This window comes from Diuraphis noxia, unplaced genomic scaffold, assembly GCF_037042655.1.
Source record: "Diuraphis noxia isolate RWA-SAM2 unplaced genomic scaffold, SU_Dnox_SAM2 contig0002, whole genome shotgun sequence".
NCBI classification, from domain to species: Eukaryota; Metazoa; Arthropoda; class Insecta; order Hemiptera; family Aphididae; genus Diuraphis; species Diuraphis noxia.
In genome coordinates, this window is record NW_028301712.1 from 28574967 (window position 1) to 28595630 (window position 20664).

The 20664-nt window shown below is 27.9% G+C and overlaps 2 protein-coding genes across 7 annotated transcripts in view; both read right to left on the reverse strand.

Annotated features, from left to right (window-relative positions):
* Positions 1–20664, reverse strand: part of Nca (neurocalcin homolog) — a 104232-nt gene continuing 83568 nt past the window's right edge. For all 4 annotated transcript variants that reach the window (XM_015524723.2, XM_015524724.2, XM_015524722.2 and 1 more), the window contains exons 2-5: positions 1943–2069; positions 1764–1882; positions 1523–1711; positions 1–1440 (exon numbers count right to left, since the gene is read on the reverse strand). In XM_015524723.2, coding sequence (XP_015380209.1) covers positions 1246–1440; positions 1523–1711; positions 1764–1882; positions 1943–2012 — 573 coding nt within the window. In that variant the 5' untranslated portion in view covers positions 2013–2069 and the 3' untranslated portion in view covers positions 1–1245. The remainder of the gene's footprint in view (positions 1441–1522; positions 1712–1763; positions 1883–1942; positions 2070–20664) is intronic.
* The window catches only part of LOC107173954 (neuronal calcium sensor 2), a 101950-nt gene continuing 83507 nt past the window's right edge, over positions 2222–20664 (reverse strand). For all 3 annotated transcript variants that reach the window (XM_089218628.1, XM_015524718.2, XM_015524719.2), the window contains 4 exons: positions 14361–14473; positions 5398–5541; positions 4972–5100; positions 2222–4684 (listed from right to left, as the gene is read on the reverse strand). In XM_089218628.1, coding sequence (XP_089074754.1) covers positions 4508–4684; positions 4972–5100; positions 5398–5541; positions 14361–14473 — 563 coding nt within the window. In that variant the 3' untranslated portion in view covers positions 2222–4507. The remainder of the gene's footprint in view (positions 4685–4971; positions 5101–5397; positions 5542–14360; positions 14474–20664) is intronic.

The window sequence follows — 20664 nt, forward strand, 5'->3', positions numbered from 1 at the left end:
TTTAAATTAGATAATTATTTATTTAAATCATAATAACATACGTATGTGTCTGGTTGCGGTTTAAAATTAACAAAATAATGGAAGAATTTTTAAATGTTACGTACAGGTTAACTATCAAACATGAATAGCACCGAGGATGTGGAAATAGATATGAGCATGTATATATACAACGGTACATTTCTAAGAGTTGGGCATAAGCCAAGTTAAAAAAATATACTTTTGAAATGAATAACAACTCAAACAATAACACAATCCTTTTACTTTGGGGCGAGGGAGGGGTTTAACAATATTACAAGTTAAACTATTAAATCTTAAACAACAATAAGTTAATATTATATACTCCCTATTAAATGAAAAAAATTGTCAAACCTTTAGGAAAAAGGTTATTGAAAAAAAAAAATTGTATTATTATATAGGTTATAGGCAACTCATCAGTATTTACTATGATAATATTAGAACAGTAAACAAAGACTAGATATAGGAACCCTACAAAAATGTTTGTTGGTTTTATGAATTTTGTTATTTTTGGGAATAGATAACAATAATTATACATTTTTAAATCAAAATACCATTGTGGCGCAAAATTATGTTTATAAATAAATAAAGAGATGTGTGACTTTATATTTTTCTATATTCCTTTGTTTTTTACGTATTATAAATATAAAATTCCAAAATTTAAGTGTAAATTTGGGATTCGGTCTTAAAATTATCACACATCTCTAGATTTAAATAATACAAGCACAAATTACAACTAAATATTATTATTTTTAGGAAAACAAAAAAAATTTAATAGGATAGTAAAATATTCTTGTCCAATGAATACAACGATAATAATAATACATTGTATTGAAAAAGAAGATCAAAATTGAAAAAATGTTAAGAATATTATATCACAGTAAAAACAATAAATTTGTTTAATCTTAAATCATCAACACGTGTTTCTTAACGCCACATGTATGTGTGATGTATTATTATTTATTATTGATTGAAATAGTATGCAATTTTCAGATTTTAAAAATTTATAAGTCTGGGGGAAAAAATGTATATTAGATTTTATAAACTTCATAAGCATTACAAATTAGAGCACACGTATTGATGTTTGATTGAAGCTTTTTGGTTGATAAAATCCATTAGGAATTTAAAATTAACGAAAGTTAAAGACAAAAAAAAAAAGAGAGAAGTCTAAACATTATGTAACTTTAGTTAAAAGGCAGGTAATTTCAGTGTAATTTGCATAGCAAATCCCTACTGGACAGCATGATTACACTGCAACAGTCGAACAATAGAAGGATCACTTTTGGCACCTTCAATAAACTCCTCCAATGATAGACGGCCATCATTGTTCTTGTCCATTTGCCTAAAAATCTTATCTGTCCTCTTCTCTGGCGTCGATTCATCCTCGGGCATCTTCATAACAGTGCCTACCATCTTATAAATGGCCTGTACATACAAAACATAATAAATAATTACAATTTATTACTGATAATATTTATGACTACTATTTGGAAGTGAAAAAACTTACCGTTACAATTTCCAACATCTCTTGTCGTGAGATGTACCCATTGCCATCTAGGTCGTACATACTGAAAGCCCATTTCAATTTCTGCTCCAACTTTCCACGAGATGTGACTGACAGAGCACAAAGGAATTCCCTGAAATCTATTGTTCCATCACTGTTGGCATCAAATGTTCGAAATACATGCTCTGCAAACTATTTTTGGCATTTAAATGAGATATCTTTTACTTTCTTAAAACTAATTTACTTTAGATGCATCACCGTAGGGAAAGAAGTTCCCATAAATTTTCTTAAATTCTTCAACACTTAAATTACCACCTGGGCAATCTTTTAAAAACCCTTTATACCATTCTTGGATCTCCGCATCTGCAAATGATTAAATTCAGTGGTTACTTTAATTAACATTTATAACAAAATTGATTTTACCAGAAAATTCAGTATTTTGTCTTAGGTCTTCCAAGACCTCTGGCTTTAACTTGCTGTTTTGTTTCCCCATTTTTTATCTTATTATAAGATGTTTAGTTGATAACCATTAAGCTTTCATTCTCATAATCTGTTAAGTTATAATTCAGTTTATTACACAGGTAAATAATAACTAGTAATGATGTTCATATTTATCGACCATATTATCAAGAACATCATAAAGAGTAGGTATTTGTTTATCATATTGGATGGTTTTCTCGAAGGTAAGTAAAGAAAAACACATTATTTTGAGACATCAGAATGAAATAAATTTTAGTTTTTGATTCATCTGTTAACCATACACAGCGCTCAGAGCAGAAAAGAAACGTAACATTTCCTAACCTTAAAAACTAATTGTCTAAACTATTTAAATTTAAACTTAACTTACGTATAACAAATAAAAATAAAAATAGTTGTCACATTGAATATTACAACATGTGCAAACAAATGTTCGTATTGTATGAAATAAAATAAAATAATTAAAATAAGTTGGTCTGTAGGATGTAGTAGCTAGACATGATTGTTACTATATAAATGTATAACTATGAATTGTTAGATCTAAATTTAGGTACGTACATAAATATGAATATAATGTATCATATTATATTATTTTATATATTCATACACATTACATACATACATAAGTAAAGAAAATATAGTTCATTGGATTTTAAAATTACTATTAAGGACAACACTTGACACAGATTTCTTACACTATGTGTATAATATAACATCTATAATTAGAATAATAATAATAATGATAATAATAATAATAATAATAATAATATTAATAATAATGGATTATACAAATTGGTGTATAGAAAAATTCTCGATTAATAATTAACCCTAAGTTTTTTTTTTTTTTAAATTTGTATAAACTTTTCTAGCTTATTAATAATGTACGCGCGTACACGGTGAACAAGAATAAAATACATTTTTGTGACATATATGTATAGAATAAAATATAAGAAATGGCTACAAAAATATTACACGTACTCAAATTGTCTAAATAATTTTTTCGTTGAATATGTTTCGTTGTCTGAAGAGTAATAATATATTTTATAAGATATGTTGAGATGGAAAAAATAAAAAATAGTAATGCTTGAATTAATCAGGGTTTGTACACACGAAAAGTTTAACCAAGTCAAGCGTTACCGTAAACATTAAGTATCCTTTTTCGTAAAAAAAAAAAAAAAAACAAAGCGTTTCACACTTACAATCGCGTATTTTAAAAGTAATTAAATTGAATATAACATGAAAATGTATGGTTTAATATTTGGCCGTACACTATAATAACATACACATCAAACATTGTATGCATGATTTAAATGAAGTAACAGGTATAGAAATGATAACAATAATAGTAATAATAATAATATGTTTAATTAAATAATAATTATAAATATAAAAAGTAAACGTATATTATCATAATTTGGTAACAGACACTTTGGTTGCGATTTATTGCTAATGGAATCCAACAATATATGTGCACCATCGACGAAAAAAATAGATAAGAAATTAAGTAATAAATTAATGTGATTAGATAATATAAATATATTGGTCCAAGAGAATGTATCTTAAAATTACAAGCGGCTTAATGAACTAGCCAAAGGTAATCAATAATAATAAAATACGATTTCGTCGCATAATTATTATATTTATGCAGGATTTTTGATTTCTGAACATAAAGTTCCCGACAGTTTTAATACACGAATGGTCCACTCGATGACACGATTTTTGAACCCAACGTTATTTGGAAACCCCATCATAAGCAACGGTTTTTCCTTTTTATTACATATATTTTTTTGTGTTTTCTTATAGCCAATTACATTAATTGCAATATTATTATTGAAGTAAAACTATAAAAATGAGCCCGAAAATGGTTTTTTTTTTACGGAGTTTTCAAATCCGGTGAACGTAATCGAGTTTTGTAATTTTTTTTTCATTTTTGAGCTTTACTTTGCACTGATTGAAACCTGTTTAAAATGAAAACATCGCAGGTTAACAGAGTTCAATTGAGTCTCTAATTATAATAATAATAAAAAAGAAACAAACAATAATAAACGGGAATGTGCAGATAATTATTTACACAAATAAGTCACCAGGTGAAGTGGAAGCTAGCTTGAGATTCGGAAAATCGTTACTCGGAAATAGGCTTCGGAGGTTTGCCGATGTGTTTATACTACGCAAAACTATGCAAATCGACCCAAGTAGAAATGGGGCGGACACCCAACGAGATATAAAACGCGTACCACCTGGCAACTAGCGCATTAAAATCATATGTACCGTAGATAAATTACCCTATTAGAGAAAATATAACCATAAGAAAACAATTCGTTTTTTTTTGATATTTTTTTTTTTTTGATTCAATTTTTTTTTTAGAAAAACGGGTTGACTTGTTTTCGAAATATTTTTTTTTTTTGGCACCGATAAAGGCGTACCCTACGGGGCGAGAGAAAAAGATATACAAAAAAATGCGGCGAAATATAATATTATATTGCAGGGCTTTCACGCCAGCCGGGGCAGTGGTTATGGTGCGAGCATCTTGGATAGCTCTTCGTCCTGTAAACAGCCTTTAAGGAATTCGTCCTGGGTCAGCTGGCCGTCGTTATTCTCATCCATCTTTGCGAATATATTTTTAGCCCGATCTTCTGCCGAGTCAGCTGGACGGTTAGATGAACATGCACCCAACATATCGTAGATGGCCTACAAATATATAACATTAAAATAAGTCTCAACATCTGTTAACTCCCACGTTTAATCATCGAAAACAGGAATAAAGTTTTAAATTCCTTTTTCGGGTTTAATGATTTGATACGATTAATTTTTATAGCAAGTTTATCGCTGAATTTTAATTAAAACATTTTCAAATAACCGTCATAATGTCAAGTAAAAACAAAACACGAATAAGTGCATAAATGATGTTTTAACGATCAACTAAACAAGGTAGACACGATGCGTTTTGTTTTCGTATAACCAATTAATGTTTGTACCTGGACGATTTTCGTCATCTCTTGAATATCGATGACTCCGTTGCCGTCTACGTCATACATTCTGAATGCCCATTTCAGTTTTTCTTCCGGTGTACCGGACGATGTGACATCTATGGCTAATAGAAATTCCTACAACCAACACAGAAATGAATGCTTTTTAATGGCGCCTGTTTGTTGCGTGAGGGCTGGGTTGCAGGTTGGTGGGTGGGAACGACCTCATGAATAATAAAAATTTGATATTTCATTGAACGATCGAAAGGGGTCCGGGTGAAGTTCATTTGACGACCTTTAACGGGTGGGCGACATATGGTAAAATTCAATAAAATCACACGGGAAATGGGGTTTTTTTTCGATTGCATTCTGATACATTAATATAGTATATTATAATATTGTACACTAAAAAAACATTAATATTGAGTGACTCACTTTGAAGTCTATGTAACCATTTTTATCCATATCAAATGTCCGAAACACGTGATCGCAGAATTCTTCGGCATTACCGCTTGGAAAGAACATTTTGTACATGTCCACAAATTTAGCTGGTGTTAAACGGCCGTTTGGACAGTCTTGCTATAAAATAAAATAAGTTTTGCTATGAAATATGAAAATCAATTCATGTAATACTTAATATTTATTTTGTATTTTATTATTCAAATTATTATAATACCACCGGAACAGCGTGAATTTGGTATGTTATTATTATTATATTTACGTAACACGCGGGAATTCACATAAACCGACTTGATTTACTTGTAAATTTCAAACCAATAAATGTAGTAATATTAAATTATAATCACTCCTCCGGGGCTTATATATACACGCTGAAAAGGTCATTATTACATTTTGCTTGATTCGAAAAGGGTTGAATAGAATATTATAAAGTGAAGTGTTGTGAAACCTCAGTTTATATTTCAATATATAATCTTAGACTAATGGTTCATAAAATGGATTTTGAGCCATAATGAAAAACCATTATTTCAAAACAATTTAAATTATTTTTGAAGCTTGTGAAAGTTGTATTCTAACATCATATGACAAATACCTCTTTGCAAGCGTTAATAATAATGTTTAGAAATGGTTATTTTTAAAGTAAACAATCATTATTTTAAAAAGTAGCCATTAACTTTTTTGTAAATATATTTTTAAGATACATTTTGTTTTAATATTTAATATTGGTAGTATTTGTTTTATTCACAAATGTATTTATTAGTGAAACTACGCTAACTTCTTTTCATTTATAAATAGAATTAATAGAAACTTAAAATGTTTAATTGTAAGTTTTTAAAAACAATGGTAATTGACTAATTGTATTAAATTTGATAAGCACAGACGTTATTGTTGGTAAATTTTGAGTGCATATTGTGTAATACGAATGTTTGCTGCTTTATTTTTAATAGTTATAATAGATAAAAATAGTCTTAACGAAATATGGTAGTTTTGGCACAAACACAAGTACATCAGGACAGAGAAGACGGTCAAAGGTTTGTTCGATAAAAGATATACCTACTAGAAAACGAAATGACTCCAAAATATACGACAGTAGTGCTTTAGGTACATTGCATCAAAGACTGAACGAGTAACTATAGAGGTGATAACAACCTGAGCACTGGTTGTTTAGTTGTGAACGTTTTCCGGAGACATATATGGGCTAGAGAAATAGTATATAATGAGTGTGTGTGTGTAGACACAAACAGCCGAAATGTATACGGAGAGTAGTAAAGGTAAATAAATCGAAGTGACGAACCCTGAGGGACTATAGACTGACTACGCAGTCGAATAGGTTTGCTGAAAACCATAACGGCAGCAGTGTTGTCTTTTAGACTACAGAGAGGAAAGAGAATAAATAGAGAAGAGGAATAGTGTGAGAAAGAGAGTGTGAGGGGGGAGATACACGGGTATATACTGCAGACTTCTTACCCCGTCGGGAGAACTCAATTAATCATCCTCCGGGTTAATGTCATTAATCTTACGAAACAAAATCCAGAAACGGTTAATATACCTCCGCGCCCGCTTTGCAAACCTTCCCGACAGACCGAACTCCTTCGTCGTATGTTTTTGGCGGAGACGTTGCAACCAACACGACAAGGTAAATTATTCGCATGATAAGTTTTCTCCTTTACATATTGTAATATAATTATAACGGTAACTCATAAAACATCTTTATATTATACACATGTCATTCATCGTTCGCTAAATAGACAAAAATAGAAAACGCATAAAATGAAAGTAAAAATAATTATCAGACGCATTAATACATCACATCATTCGCATCTGTTAAAATGCAATATCACTAATAAAAATATTTTGCGATTTGCTGGTAATTCTTTAAATTATATAAAACGATTTAATGTTTTTACGTTAGAATAAAGCATTTTAAAGATATAATTATGGCTAAAAATAGAACATTAGTTACGATGTATAAGCCCTACAAATAAAATATGAATATTTTGAGAAATTAGTATTTCCGTTACTATTGATATTTTTTTTGAATTGATTACTTTTAAACTTAATAATATTATATTATCATGCAATTAAGTTATTATAGGTATTTCGTACCATTTTCCTATGAATAATTTCAATCCAATTATTTTTATAAGACATCGAAATTTTGAAAATAATCTGTTTTATGATAGAAACTTAAATTGATGGATAATGCGTAATTAAGAAATTAATTTTGTAAGAGACAAATAATTTGTAAGAAGTTTTAGTTGATTAGATTGAAATGTATTGTATTTTTTTATAAAACATTTTATTGGATTTCGTATGAAGTTGTGTACATTTATTCATGTGCGTTGGTGAAATATGTTTTTAATTTGAGTTGTGTAGTGTATATATTATATTATAGATGTTTTTTTTTATTATTAATCCATTGGAGTGATTACAATGAAAGTTTTTTAAAAGTTAAATTTTAAGCCACAAATATAATGAAAATTATTTGATTTGTGAACTATTAAGAAATGTTTCAAACGGTTTTTTGTTGTTAGTTATGAAATATTTCAATACCATCACATTGACTTATCGCGGGCTTGGTTGTTGGATCATTTATATAGAGCGGATAAAAAGGTTATTTCATATAGAGCATAAACAATTTGTCAGATATAAAATGACAGTTCTTTCGAGATTAAAATGACATCTGGTGTTTGTCCCTTGAGAATAGCTTTTAAAACCTTTATATTTTTTACTCTGAGTCGTTAATAACATAAGTCAGGATTTCTAAACATTTCATTTTTTACTGGAGAAAAAGAAAAGAATAACACCTAAAGTTTTTTTTTCCTTTTTCCTTTAAGACATATAAAAACAGCTATCTACTCAATATTTATATTAGATTTAATAAAAATCTGATAAAATTTAATATCAATATAAGATATTAAAGCAAATTAAAAACATATCCAACGAATTAATTAAATTAAAATAATTGTGTCAATGTATGTAGTTTACAAATAAAGTATTTGTTTACTTATGCATAAATATTATCTTAATAATTTGATGTATAGATGTAATTTTACATATTTTAATAACAATTTTTTGTCAAAACAATCTTTAAGCTATTAATAGAAAATAAATTATATGAGTAGAATAATGATAAAAATAACAATATATGTTTAAGTGAATAAAAAAAACCTTATATACAGTGTGAGCAATGAGCATAACATAAATTTATAGTTTATTTATTACTTATATAAAATTATGAAAGAAATGTGATTTCTGATTACATACGAATATACAATATAGTAGTAGTGCAAATTGGAAAAATTTGCTAAATAAATAGTTACCAATTTTTTTTTTTTTTTTTTATTAGCTTTCACAATAAGTATTACAGCTCGACAATTATAGTTACCAATTAAACACCTATATTATATAGTTTCTATGATATTCTTTTTTTTTTTTGGAGAAGAGGAACCTTTCAAAACCGCACTTTATTCACTATTGCAACACTATTCTATAGTAATGTACTTAAATTATTATATAATTTGAATTAATTTGTAATGAGTACCTACTAACTACAATTCGTATTGCTTACATTATATAATCTTATTTTATAAAAAATACTATAGTCGACGTATCTAAATTTCTATTGACATCGTTGTTCCAAATTTTCGATAGTGAAATACCAAATAACACAGAAATAAATATATGAGTATATAGGTATATATAGGTATATAGGTATACATAGGTACACTGTAACTTACAGTAATAACAGTTCTCCTATATTTTTTTAGAGTAAGCCATGTTATACACCAATAAGGTAAAAAAGTATTTAGTGATAAACTGATAAATAATAATGATAACAAGTTTAAAAACAACATAAAGTTCTTATTTCAAATTAAATTTACAATACTTTGCCAAAATTATTGATTCGACGGCAAAAACAATATTGCACAGTCCCAAAATCAGAATTTAGTTAAAAAAAAATTTTTCACATAGATGAATATTTTTAAGACTACTGTTTGCTTAGAATAATATATATTACTATATTAGATATATAAAATGTAATATTAATACGATTGTATTTGATAGTGATGTATTTTTTTAAATACATGATCATTAATTTAAAAAAATATTGATCATTGTTGAATTCATAATCACAAAGATCATATATAGGTACTTGTAAAAGTATTATTATTAAATTACTATACTAAATGTATACTGATATCGATAAATGATAAATTATCTTAATATTGAAACGTTTCATAAATACTTAGTTTTTCGTAGATGTAAATAAATAAATATACCTAATATTAAATGAGATGATTAAAATTTTTTAAATAAAATTCACAAAAATTGAATTTGTATTTAATTACACAACTGTAATTATCACATATGTAAGCCGGGGAAAATTTATTGTGTCATTATATTGTTCACGATTTAAGCAGCTTAAACCAAAGATATATTTCGATGTGATTTATGTACATAGTTTACATGCATGGCGTATGTTTAAATCCGATTTATAGGTCCTCTAAGTCGGTTGATTGTGTGAAAGTGACCACTGACCTGCAGGGGGTCGTTAGAGTAGTTTCAAAGTTAAATGGAGGGAGAGGAGGGGGTTGCAAAGCATTATACTAATCCGTAAGCATTAATGTTTATATGTTTAATAGGCGTAACTATAAGTTACAACCAAATAAAATAAAATATGTATGTGCTATGTATACATAATAATTTACGTATACTAGTATAGGTAGGTATACCAATATATTATACCATATGGTATTATTGATTCTAAAAAATGTATAATCTAAGCCCGATTTTAATGTATTCAGAAAGATTCACTTCAAAGATTTCTTCAAAAATGCAGTTATTCAAAATAGTATTTTTGAAATTTTGAAATATAATACTTAATGAGCTTATTTGTATTCAAATTTTTTAATTTGGAATTTTTCTGTTTTTCTAACGAAAACAAACTTTCTACTGTATATTTTTAAAGGATAAAAAGAGGGGTTCTATTTAAAAACAGAAGTTTGTATCACTATACAGGACACTCTAGAAAGTGTAGGAGATTATAAGTATCTAGTGCAAAAAAACCAAGAATTTTAAAATTAGTCTTTCACTGTATTTACTGCCTAGTTCCAAAACTCAGGTTTCGAATAGATTAATTTTTAAGAGAAAAATGTGGTGGTATTTTTACTCTGCAGGGGTTGGCAATAGGCGGCCCGCGAGACAAATTAAGCTCGCGGAGTGGAAATAACTGGACCGCCAGAAATATTTTTCTTTAAAGCTAGCTAGTTTCCTCGTATTATAATATAATATAGATATTTGATTTATTTTTATGGAATAATAAGTTGGCAGAGTAAAGATAAAATGACGTAACCTAACCTAACGTTTTTAGGGAATAAAAGTAGAAGTAATCAAGTTCTTGGTAAACCTCGGATCCAAAGAATCAAAGAAGTATGATAAATTCTTAGCAAACGAAAGTAATATACAGCTAGATGTGGCTTTTTTAAAAGACATTCTCGCATATTTAAATATTGACTAAACATTGAGTTACAAGGAAATAAAAAGTTAATTTGCGATGTAGTACCTATATCAGGTGTACCTATCTGTTTTCCAAAAAAACTTGAAATATTTTAAGCAGATATTAAAATTCAAGCTTTTATTTATTTTCAAACAACCCTTGAATATAAAAAGAATTCTGTTATAATCTATAGCATCTTTTAAAAGTTTTTTAACGGACGTTGGCTGAGAATTTGGTAAAAGTTCTAAAGATTTTTCGGAAATTGGGAAACTGTCGAAATTATGATAATCCTCAAACTGGAGAATGGATTGATGTAGCTACGAAATTGTTCATACTTCCAAAATCTTCTCTTCAAATGGAAATTATCGATTTGCAAATTTGCGAATTTAATTACAAATGTATAAAAATATCTAACGGCATTTGAAGATTTTTTGGCAAAGTATGTTTTGGACAAGTACATGGACCGTAAAACACTGATTATAAAATTAGCTACCATGTTTAGCTCCACATACAGTTTAACTTTGTTTTTTAAAAATAAATACCGTTCATGATTAAAATAAATGATCGTACCTTGAAAATACTATGTACCTTAGTTCTTCTTTAAGAGCAACTAATTTAAAAAAAAACTGGCTCACAACAAGAAATGTAATTTCTCTCATTAAACATTTGAGTATACAATTGTGTTATTATAAAATCTGAATATATAATTATTAATTACTAAATAACTAAATACTAAATGATTTGTCTTAAACCATGCTTTAATATAAAAAAATGAAACACGACTTGGTAGTGAAAACTCGACTTAAAGATTATACCTAATTATTTTGTCGAATCTTCTTTGAATGTACGTTTTCCAAATTAATTTACTGCTCAGCACAAAAATTAATGCATATAGTTTTTATATTTAACATGTTATTGTTATAAAACAATATTAGATTATGAGCTATTTATTTTTAGTAAATTAATACAAATATATTATTATATTTACGAGTAGGTACGTGTAACTAAATATAAAATTTTTATATAATTATGTAAATACGATATAATTTATTCAATTTTAAAGTAGATGTATGAAGTATGATTCATCTATTTATCTATTTATTCAGCCATTAAAGGGATCATGTTAAATATTTTAAGTATCAATAAACGATTTGTACAGTAAAAGCTTGAAATTCAATAACAAATTTACTAACTTTTCGTTACATTCAAATTAAAAAAAAATATACAATACAATAAAAAAGGTAGCAAAACTTGTATTATTTATACTCTATGTTTTAAACCACAAAATACCATGTTCTAAGGATGTAAAACATAAAATCAAAAGTTCAGATTTTATATCCGAAACACATATAATCTTATATACTGTGGAAGTTGTAAGTAGTTTTAAAGTTTGAAATTATGATTTTTTTAATAAAAACTGAAATTTCAAATAAAATACAACACCTATACTAGCTATATACTTATATAATACAGGTAAGTTTATTTTTTAATGAAAACGGAAAACCTCCAAATGCAGTAAGTAACTTATAAAACTTTAACTCATTAAAAATTAATTCATAATATATTACAAATTCAAGTTCTACAATTCGCTATTAAGATAAACAATTAATTTAGAAAATTATTTGGGAATAAAGAGAGTACAAATATAATTATGTTATATTTTAAATTACAAATATTATTTAAATCATACGTAGGTAATAAAATTACTCATTGACAAAATAAGCAAAATAATTTTAATATTCGTTACTATAAAATATGAAAACTTAATACCTATAATAGGTATATATTAATATTCGTTTTAAAGTTCAATTCTTAAACCTTTTAAAAATGTATATAACAATTTCTGTAAGTAAAGGGTATAATTAAACAAAAATGAGTGTTAAACTGATAAACGTTAAATTATGGATAAGCTTACAGTCTTATAACCCAGGGTTAAAGTTAATAGGATTATAGAAACTCAATGAAAACTAAGACCTTAACCATATTTAGTCAAAATTTTATCAACTCCAAACATTATTATTTACTGTACAGTGTACATAATAAACTAATATACTATTATATTTTGCATATAAATAGTATGTTATCTAAAGTATTAATTTATTTGTGATTTATTTTTAAGCAACTTTCAATCCCAAATTCCTAAAACAGTTTTATCCCATTAAATCTAATAAATGTATCTCTTAACTATTTAGAATTTGAGTTATTATTTTTATTCTAAGAATCCTAAGAGTTCATTGACCATAAACTCAAAGTATTTAACAATGGCAAAATGAAGCAAAGTTAAAAAAACACTATTTGAACTTAACTATTTGAAAATATAATTCAATATTTCAAAAATACTTATACAAAAAATATAATTATATTTTATATTAATTTAAAAATATAACATTCAATTTAATTTATTTATATTAAGGTAGGTATCTAAAATTATAGACAAAAAAATTTTAACCAAGTTTTTATTTCGCTTCAGATTTGCGTGACATTGCGAGCAAGTATACAACAATAGAAGAAGTATGTTCTTATGGGATTTGTTGTGTCCTTTGTGGAAAAGGGAGAAACGATTTATGTGAAATGAATATTATCGACCAGACTACAAGTCTCTAAAATAACAGAATTGAATGTACAAGGACGAACAATTTAAAAGACTGAAAGAAATGTCATCACATTGATTTTTGCAAAAGGAATTTAAAAAATATGGTCAATAAAAACAAAATGAAGAATAAACCCGTAAAGTTTAACTTTTATCTAGTCCACATAAATAACTATTGTAGATTAAACAGTCGAACCGTGAGAGGGATTGCTAAGACAGTGCAGATTAATGGACAATTATAAGGTTTTAGTAATCAACGAAGAATTATAACGTGGATTAAAATGGTTCGTCTAAAAACTTTATAAAATACTAAAAATAACAATGTTTTTTTAATTACTATTATATACCTGTCATTTATCCATATTCGATTAATTGTAAAGCTATAATAACTTTTGGTCGAAAGCAAAGAAAAAAATATATAATATAATACAACGCATGGCCGATGGTATTTTATAATCTATAATATTATGATAGTAACAATATACATTTTAGAGGTGCATTAAGGCTGTATGTAATCATAAATATAGTTAATAATAACCTTGCTGAAGCACTCAACCCGGATCCCAACAATATACACAAGATCATACAATTTCTCAAACAAACGAATCTTATAAACAAACTGTAAATTGTAAATAATACTAATCACTTAACTCCTAATTATTACTACTTTGTCTTGTTTTAAATACTAAATTACTTTGTATATCTTTTTAAATATTAATGTAATATGTAAATATACTAATAGATAATGTACTGTTACATCCAATGACCACAGACGCCGCGGATAGTTGTTTAATAAAAAAATAATAATAATAACGTTGGTGATAAAAACCTCAACCACGCGGTACTTACTTTGAAACCTTTATACCATTCTTTAATGGTCGCTTCGTCGTATCTCGTATGTGATTTTAAGAAGTCCATGTCCTCTTTGGACAACTTGTCTTTGCTACCGAAACAACCCATGTCTGCAAAAAGATACGATAATAGTTAAATATTTATCGGTTAGGCAACAAATGTTATTTTTACATGCTCAATAGTATACATGATATTTCCGGTAAAAATTAATTGTGGCAAAAATACATATTATCATCTCTTTCAATATTAATGTGTTTCTATCAAACGAGCTTCACGAACACCGTTTGCCCGCTATACCCCCTTAATTGAAGGCTTCCTGCTCTATGTGTATGGCAATAAAAACACTTGACCCCAATTTTAGCGATTGATGTGGATTTGCATTCAAGCAAGTTCGGAAAAATGTTTTCTAATCGCAGCGCGTTATTCGATACCTATTCATAGTTAAGCTACCAAATACTACGCGTTGTATCTATATAATCTGACCGTCATAATCTTTGAATACGTATACCATTCAATGTATACATTATTTCATAAATATACGGTATAATAATATGTAAGTATATTTAAAAAAAGAATATATATATACAGAGTGTCCCACAGAGATCTGACATTCTGACAAATTAAATAACTTTTGTTCTAATCAGTATTTTTAAAAAATTTCTTTTAAATATAATTCATAGACACTTGCGCTACATTTTTAAAATACATTTTTTATTTTTTAATACTGAAAATAAAAAACTTAAAATTTGATAAAAATTTTTTCGAAATATTCAATATAGCCAATTTGTAAATCTGATTTTCACAAAAATTTATATGGTAAAACACTTATTTAAGTCAAAAGGCTGATTTTTTACAATTTTTTTAAATATCAATATTTTCGTTAGGTAAATTAAGATCTAGTTTATGTTAGTAACCTTGTAATTTCAAATAATAATAAAGTTTTTTAAAAATATTTTATAAGAATATTTTTAAATAAGTGCATGTTAGAATCTAATTATTTTTTTAATTGTATTTATTCTAATAATATGTGATGTATAAACTATAAATTACTATAATTTACCTAACGAAAATATTGATATTTAAAAAAATTGTAAAAAATCAGCCTTTTGACTTAAATAAGTGTTTTACCATATAAATTTTTGTGAAAATCAGATTTACAAATTGGCTATATTGAATATTTCGAAAAAATTTTTTATCAAATTTTAAGTTTTTTATTTTCAGTATTAAAAAATAAAAAATGTATTTTAAAAATGTAGCGCAAGTGTCTATGAATTATATTTAAAAGAAATTTTTAAAAAATTTAATTAGAACAAAAGTTATTTCATTTGTCAGAATGTCAGATCTCTTTGGGACACCCTGTATAATGTATATATAATGTTTAACAGTGTTTATGTATTCAGAGAAACAGAAAGTAAACTCCATGGTTTAATACAACATATTATATTACTTTTATTTCTATATACATCACTCGTGTAGTCGTGTCTACATTGTGTACACACAAATACACAAGTTCACGCCAGCGAAGATTTATAGGTCATGCTTTGCCCTAACACTGGTGCACTCATCTTATGACTAAATGGTTTTGATGGATGTTCACATATGTTTTATAATGATATTGCGTTTTCAAAAAAAAATTTTTTTTATAAGATTTGGGATTGTATGAATAAGTACTTACATATTAGCAGAAAACTATTGCTCAAAAGTAAATCGCATGTTACCATTTATTTTAGAAATGCTGTTTTTCTTAGAGTCTATCCCGATAATATTTATATATAATATTATGTAAATGTATATATTATTATTTAAATTTAAGTTATCTACGATACTTATATGCAATATTCAAAGTTAATATAATAGTTAATTTATATTATACAACACCGTACACACTATAGTTTGTTATTGCTCGGTATTGTCATTTGCAGTCAATAATCGATGGCGATATTAAAAATAATTTGAATGCAATAATTATCAGCAATCACAAAAAAAAAAAAAAATGCTAACGGTAATTTAAGTAAATATATGATGATTTCTACCAATAACGTTATTTATTTCTATACGAAAATATAAAAAATTTTATAGGTATAATGCTACATATAATACATTATGCTTCTAAGTTGAAATACCGGCATTCGTGTAGCAGGTGATCTACGGCCTCTTTTTAGGTGTATCAGGTGATCTACTGTACCTATTATACAAGGTGTAGTTGGTCATTTACGATTATTATTACCTATTATTATACGCACATTATCGCAGATCGCAGTGGGACAATATTGCGACAACAATTAATGACATTTTTTATAATATAACTACGAGTCATTAGCAATGTTGCTGGATAGGTTAGTTTCAAATGGTTCATTGGTCGGAGTTTGTCTATAATGCGTGCGTCTGAATTTTATAAAATAATTGTTGATGAAAAATCAACAGTAAATTTTTTACAACTACACAATTTACTTCCAAATGACAGTGAAACGCCAAATTGTAAAAAATGTGATTCTGAAACAAACATTGTGATCAGAAAAAACGACTGGCTTTTGGTGAACAAAATACTTTTTTACAATTTTTAAATGATACTAAAAATGTTCACTGTAATTGAAATTACTATTGTATTTGGTTAATTATTTTTAATTTTTATATTTGACAAATATTTGTATGATACGAGTATGCGATTCGTAGTGAAAAATATAATGTGTTTTTATACTATTAAAACGTATAGATCACTCGTCCTGAATTCGCAGATCACTCACCCCTGTAGATCACCTGCCACACGAATGCTGAAATACCATGATTTTTGAAATTATTTTGTAATAACATGATTTATTATTCATTAGGGGGATGCCTAAAATAAAATTTATTTTTAAATTAATTAATAAAAGATAATTAAAACAAAAATTACACAAAAAATTAAATAAAAATTAAATAAAAAATTAATTCCACTTGAAAAAAATATTGTATATACCAATTCAAATGAATGACTTTAAGTATTTTGGTCATTAAGTTAAGCGAATATTTGTGTAGCCTTAAATAGGAAATGATAAACATTTTAATTTATAATAATATACTATCACTTGAATATCGCTATAGCAATATGTATATAATATAAAAATGTACATCTCATTAGTCGGTAATAAATTTACACATTCATATTTTTACGCAATCAACTAAGGATCTAAATTACATTTTTAGAGTACTCTGATATATATTTGATTACTTAAGTTATATATTTTTTAAACTTGAAGTTATTTTCATGATAGTAAAACCTTTTTGAGTTGATAAAAAACACATTCCATTACAATAATTAAATACTTTATAACACGAATCAACAACTACATTACCACTATTTTATATTACTTATTTATTTTGAAGTTATAATTTCATTCTAAAGTAGGAATATTTATTAATCTTTAAAATATCGCTAAAAAACATAGGTAAGTACTCATTGGAAAATTGTTAAACAATTTAACGTATATATGTACACCATAATAGGTAATTACAACGAGTATGAAACGCAATGTATTGAAGAGTTTTTAAAATTAAAAATATAAAGAAAAAAATCCAACTACGTATTTAAATTTAACCGTGCATGCAGTGTCGGCTTGAGAGGTGTGAACGAAGTGCGGCCGCACAGGTTTCTCGCGCTTAGTGTGACGAAAAAGGGCATCGCGATTTTTTATTGGTGTTTTGTACAATTGTAACAATTATGTTTTTCGTTATCAATAGTCAAAGATGTAAGGGGGGGGGGGGAGGCGTCCCGTTTTTATAAATTACACAGGGCTTCGAAAAATATATCGACGGCACTGTAGCGTTCACGACATTACGACAATATAAAATATACCTCGTATACCTAGTACAAAAATATTTTTGATAAAATATACTTAATAATAGTATACATTTTGTTTGTATATACTCAGCAATAGGAAGTAGTGCTCAACTATCACTCTTGTTTTCCAGAAATACCACCAAATCTACAACGGTTTACCGCTAGACTGCGTATAACAAGTATATAATAAATAATAATATGACGTATTACGTATACATTATCCACAAGGATATTTGATGTCGTACACACAGTCTACGCGCATCAGACTAGAAGGTATTTTTTGAATGGAAATATCAGCGGAAAAACAGATGAAAATACGAGGAAAAAAGAAGCATAAGCGAGTACGTATTTTTCTCGAATAAATACATATATATATATATATATATTATTATTTTCCGCAATATCAAAAAAAAAAATCTTCGGTCGAACACAGTGAAAACGCGCGGTGATAATCCTTTGCCGTTTCAGTGGTTAGGTGGTGGAAGAGGTGGGCCGAGGAAATTATATCGTATCCTTATATATTATGTATATATTGCAGTATACTATATAATAGATAATGTACATAATATACGTCATAGATACCGCAGCGTAAATATTATTATATTATATAGAATAGAAATGGAAGGTATAGAATTCGATGCGTGTTCAAATAATGAAGCTAGCAGCAAATAGAACTCATTATCATCCACTTCACCTTTCCAGCAGAAATAACCTCCACACCCTCTTCATTTACTGATTATTTTGATTGTTTGAAGTTCAACCCTAAATGAGTATAGGAGTGTGATATGGACGATATGGTATTTGAACAGGACCTGCAGCTATAGTTATCTGGCCCGCGGCATTGATGAGCACACACATAATATAAAAACGTCAAATGTCAAAACAACAAACGTTTGTTTTGGATGTGTGTGAAATTCGAGTTCATATGATTGATATTCGAATCAAGTTCATTTTAAAAGGGACGTTTAATTTTAAAATTATATCGAGATGTACAAAAATATATTTTGGGTACACGCATCTCATCTCTTGACACCATACCATCATCAACCGAGTCGTACTATTTATTCAGACGAAATCAAAACGTATATTGTGTGAACATAGAATATATTATTGCAAGTGGAAAGACCTCGGAATAGTGAACACACCATCCGTATAAATAAATATTGCAAGTAGCCATATGTGTATTATAATTTAAATAAATTGTAATGTATACGATGCCTCCGTGTGAATGAATAAATGATAAAATCATCAAACCGATCGCTAAATTATGCGAATGCGTCGTATAGAAAATTTATTGTTTCGTCCCTGGCCCGACATCTTTGGCACATACCTGCTACCCCCGCAGCGCCGCCAAGCATACATTTATTCCTTTTTATAAAGTAAAAAATATCAAGAAAAAATATTAGTAGCACACGCTCGATCTAGCAGGCATTTTTTTCTTTACCTTCACCGACCACCTCTTCCACAGCTAATGTGGTCATAATTATGGTCGCGAGCCAAAAAAACTTTAATGTTTGTAGTAATAATATGTTCATACTTGTAAATAATATACGTACAAAGAGGACAACCCGGTATTTTTTAAGAAAGGATGACATACCAAAAAAACGAGAAAACTTGATGGACTATCCAGGTCGTGGCTATAAATTCAATTCACCATAAAATAGAGAGAATGAAATGTACGTATTAGATATATCATAGAAATAAAAATCAGTTTGAAGTACTCTATGTCTCTATGGGTATTATCTACGTAATATACATGTTAAAATATGACATACCTAACTAACAATTTCATAAATATTAATAATGTTCTGTACCGTTGTTATATATTTCATTTGAATATTGATAGAATCGATGGATTTGATTATTCTTTAAAACTAATTTTTGAGACCTGATGGTGAAATTTGGTACAAATAATAGCCCAGGCGGCCGCTCACCAATTTTGGAATACCGCGCAGGAGCATAATTTTAGAAACCGAAAGCGGCCGACCGAACGATGACGGTCATTTCACTAGCAGGGGCGCAAGGTAAAAACCGATCCCCCGATCCACTCCCTTCTCGCATTATTGACCGACACACCCCGTCACCCCACACCAGACGCAACTGCTCCGTGGTGAACGCGGAGGCGCAGAAAACACATAATATTATACCAACGTCGTTTGCATCGTTTGCAGCGCAACGATCGCAATCACGAAACAGTATATATATAATATAAGCTATGCAAAAGGGATGCCTAGGGGAGGTTTTAGAGAGTATATATATTATACATAGTATACACACTTGTAATATGTGACGGACAGCTGAAAAAGAAAACTGACGATCGAAAGAGCACCACCCGCGAGCATGCATTATATATATGACGTTATATATATATATATATACTATATATATATATATAATATTGTATGTAAATACATATTATTTTATAATATCTACACGCGTTTCCAAGCGTCTGATTTATTACATAGCATATATTTTATCGACGCG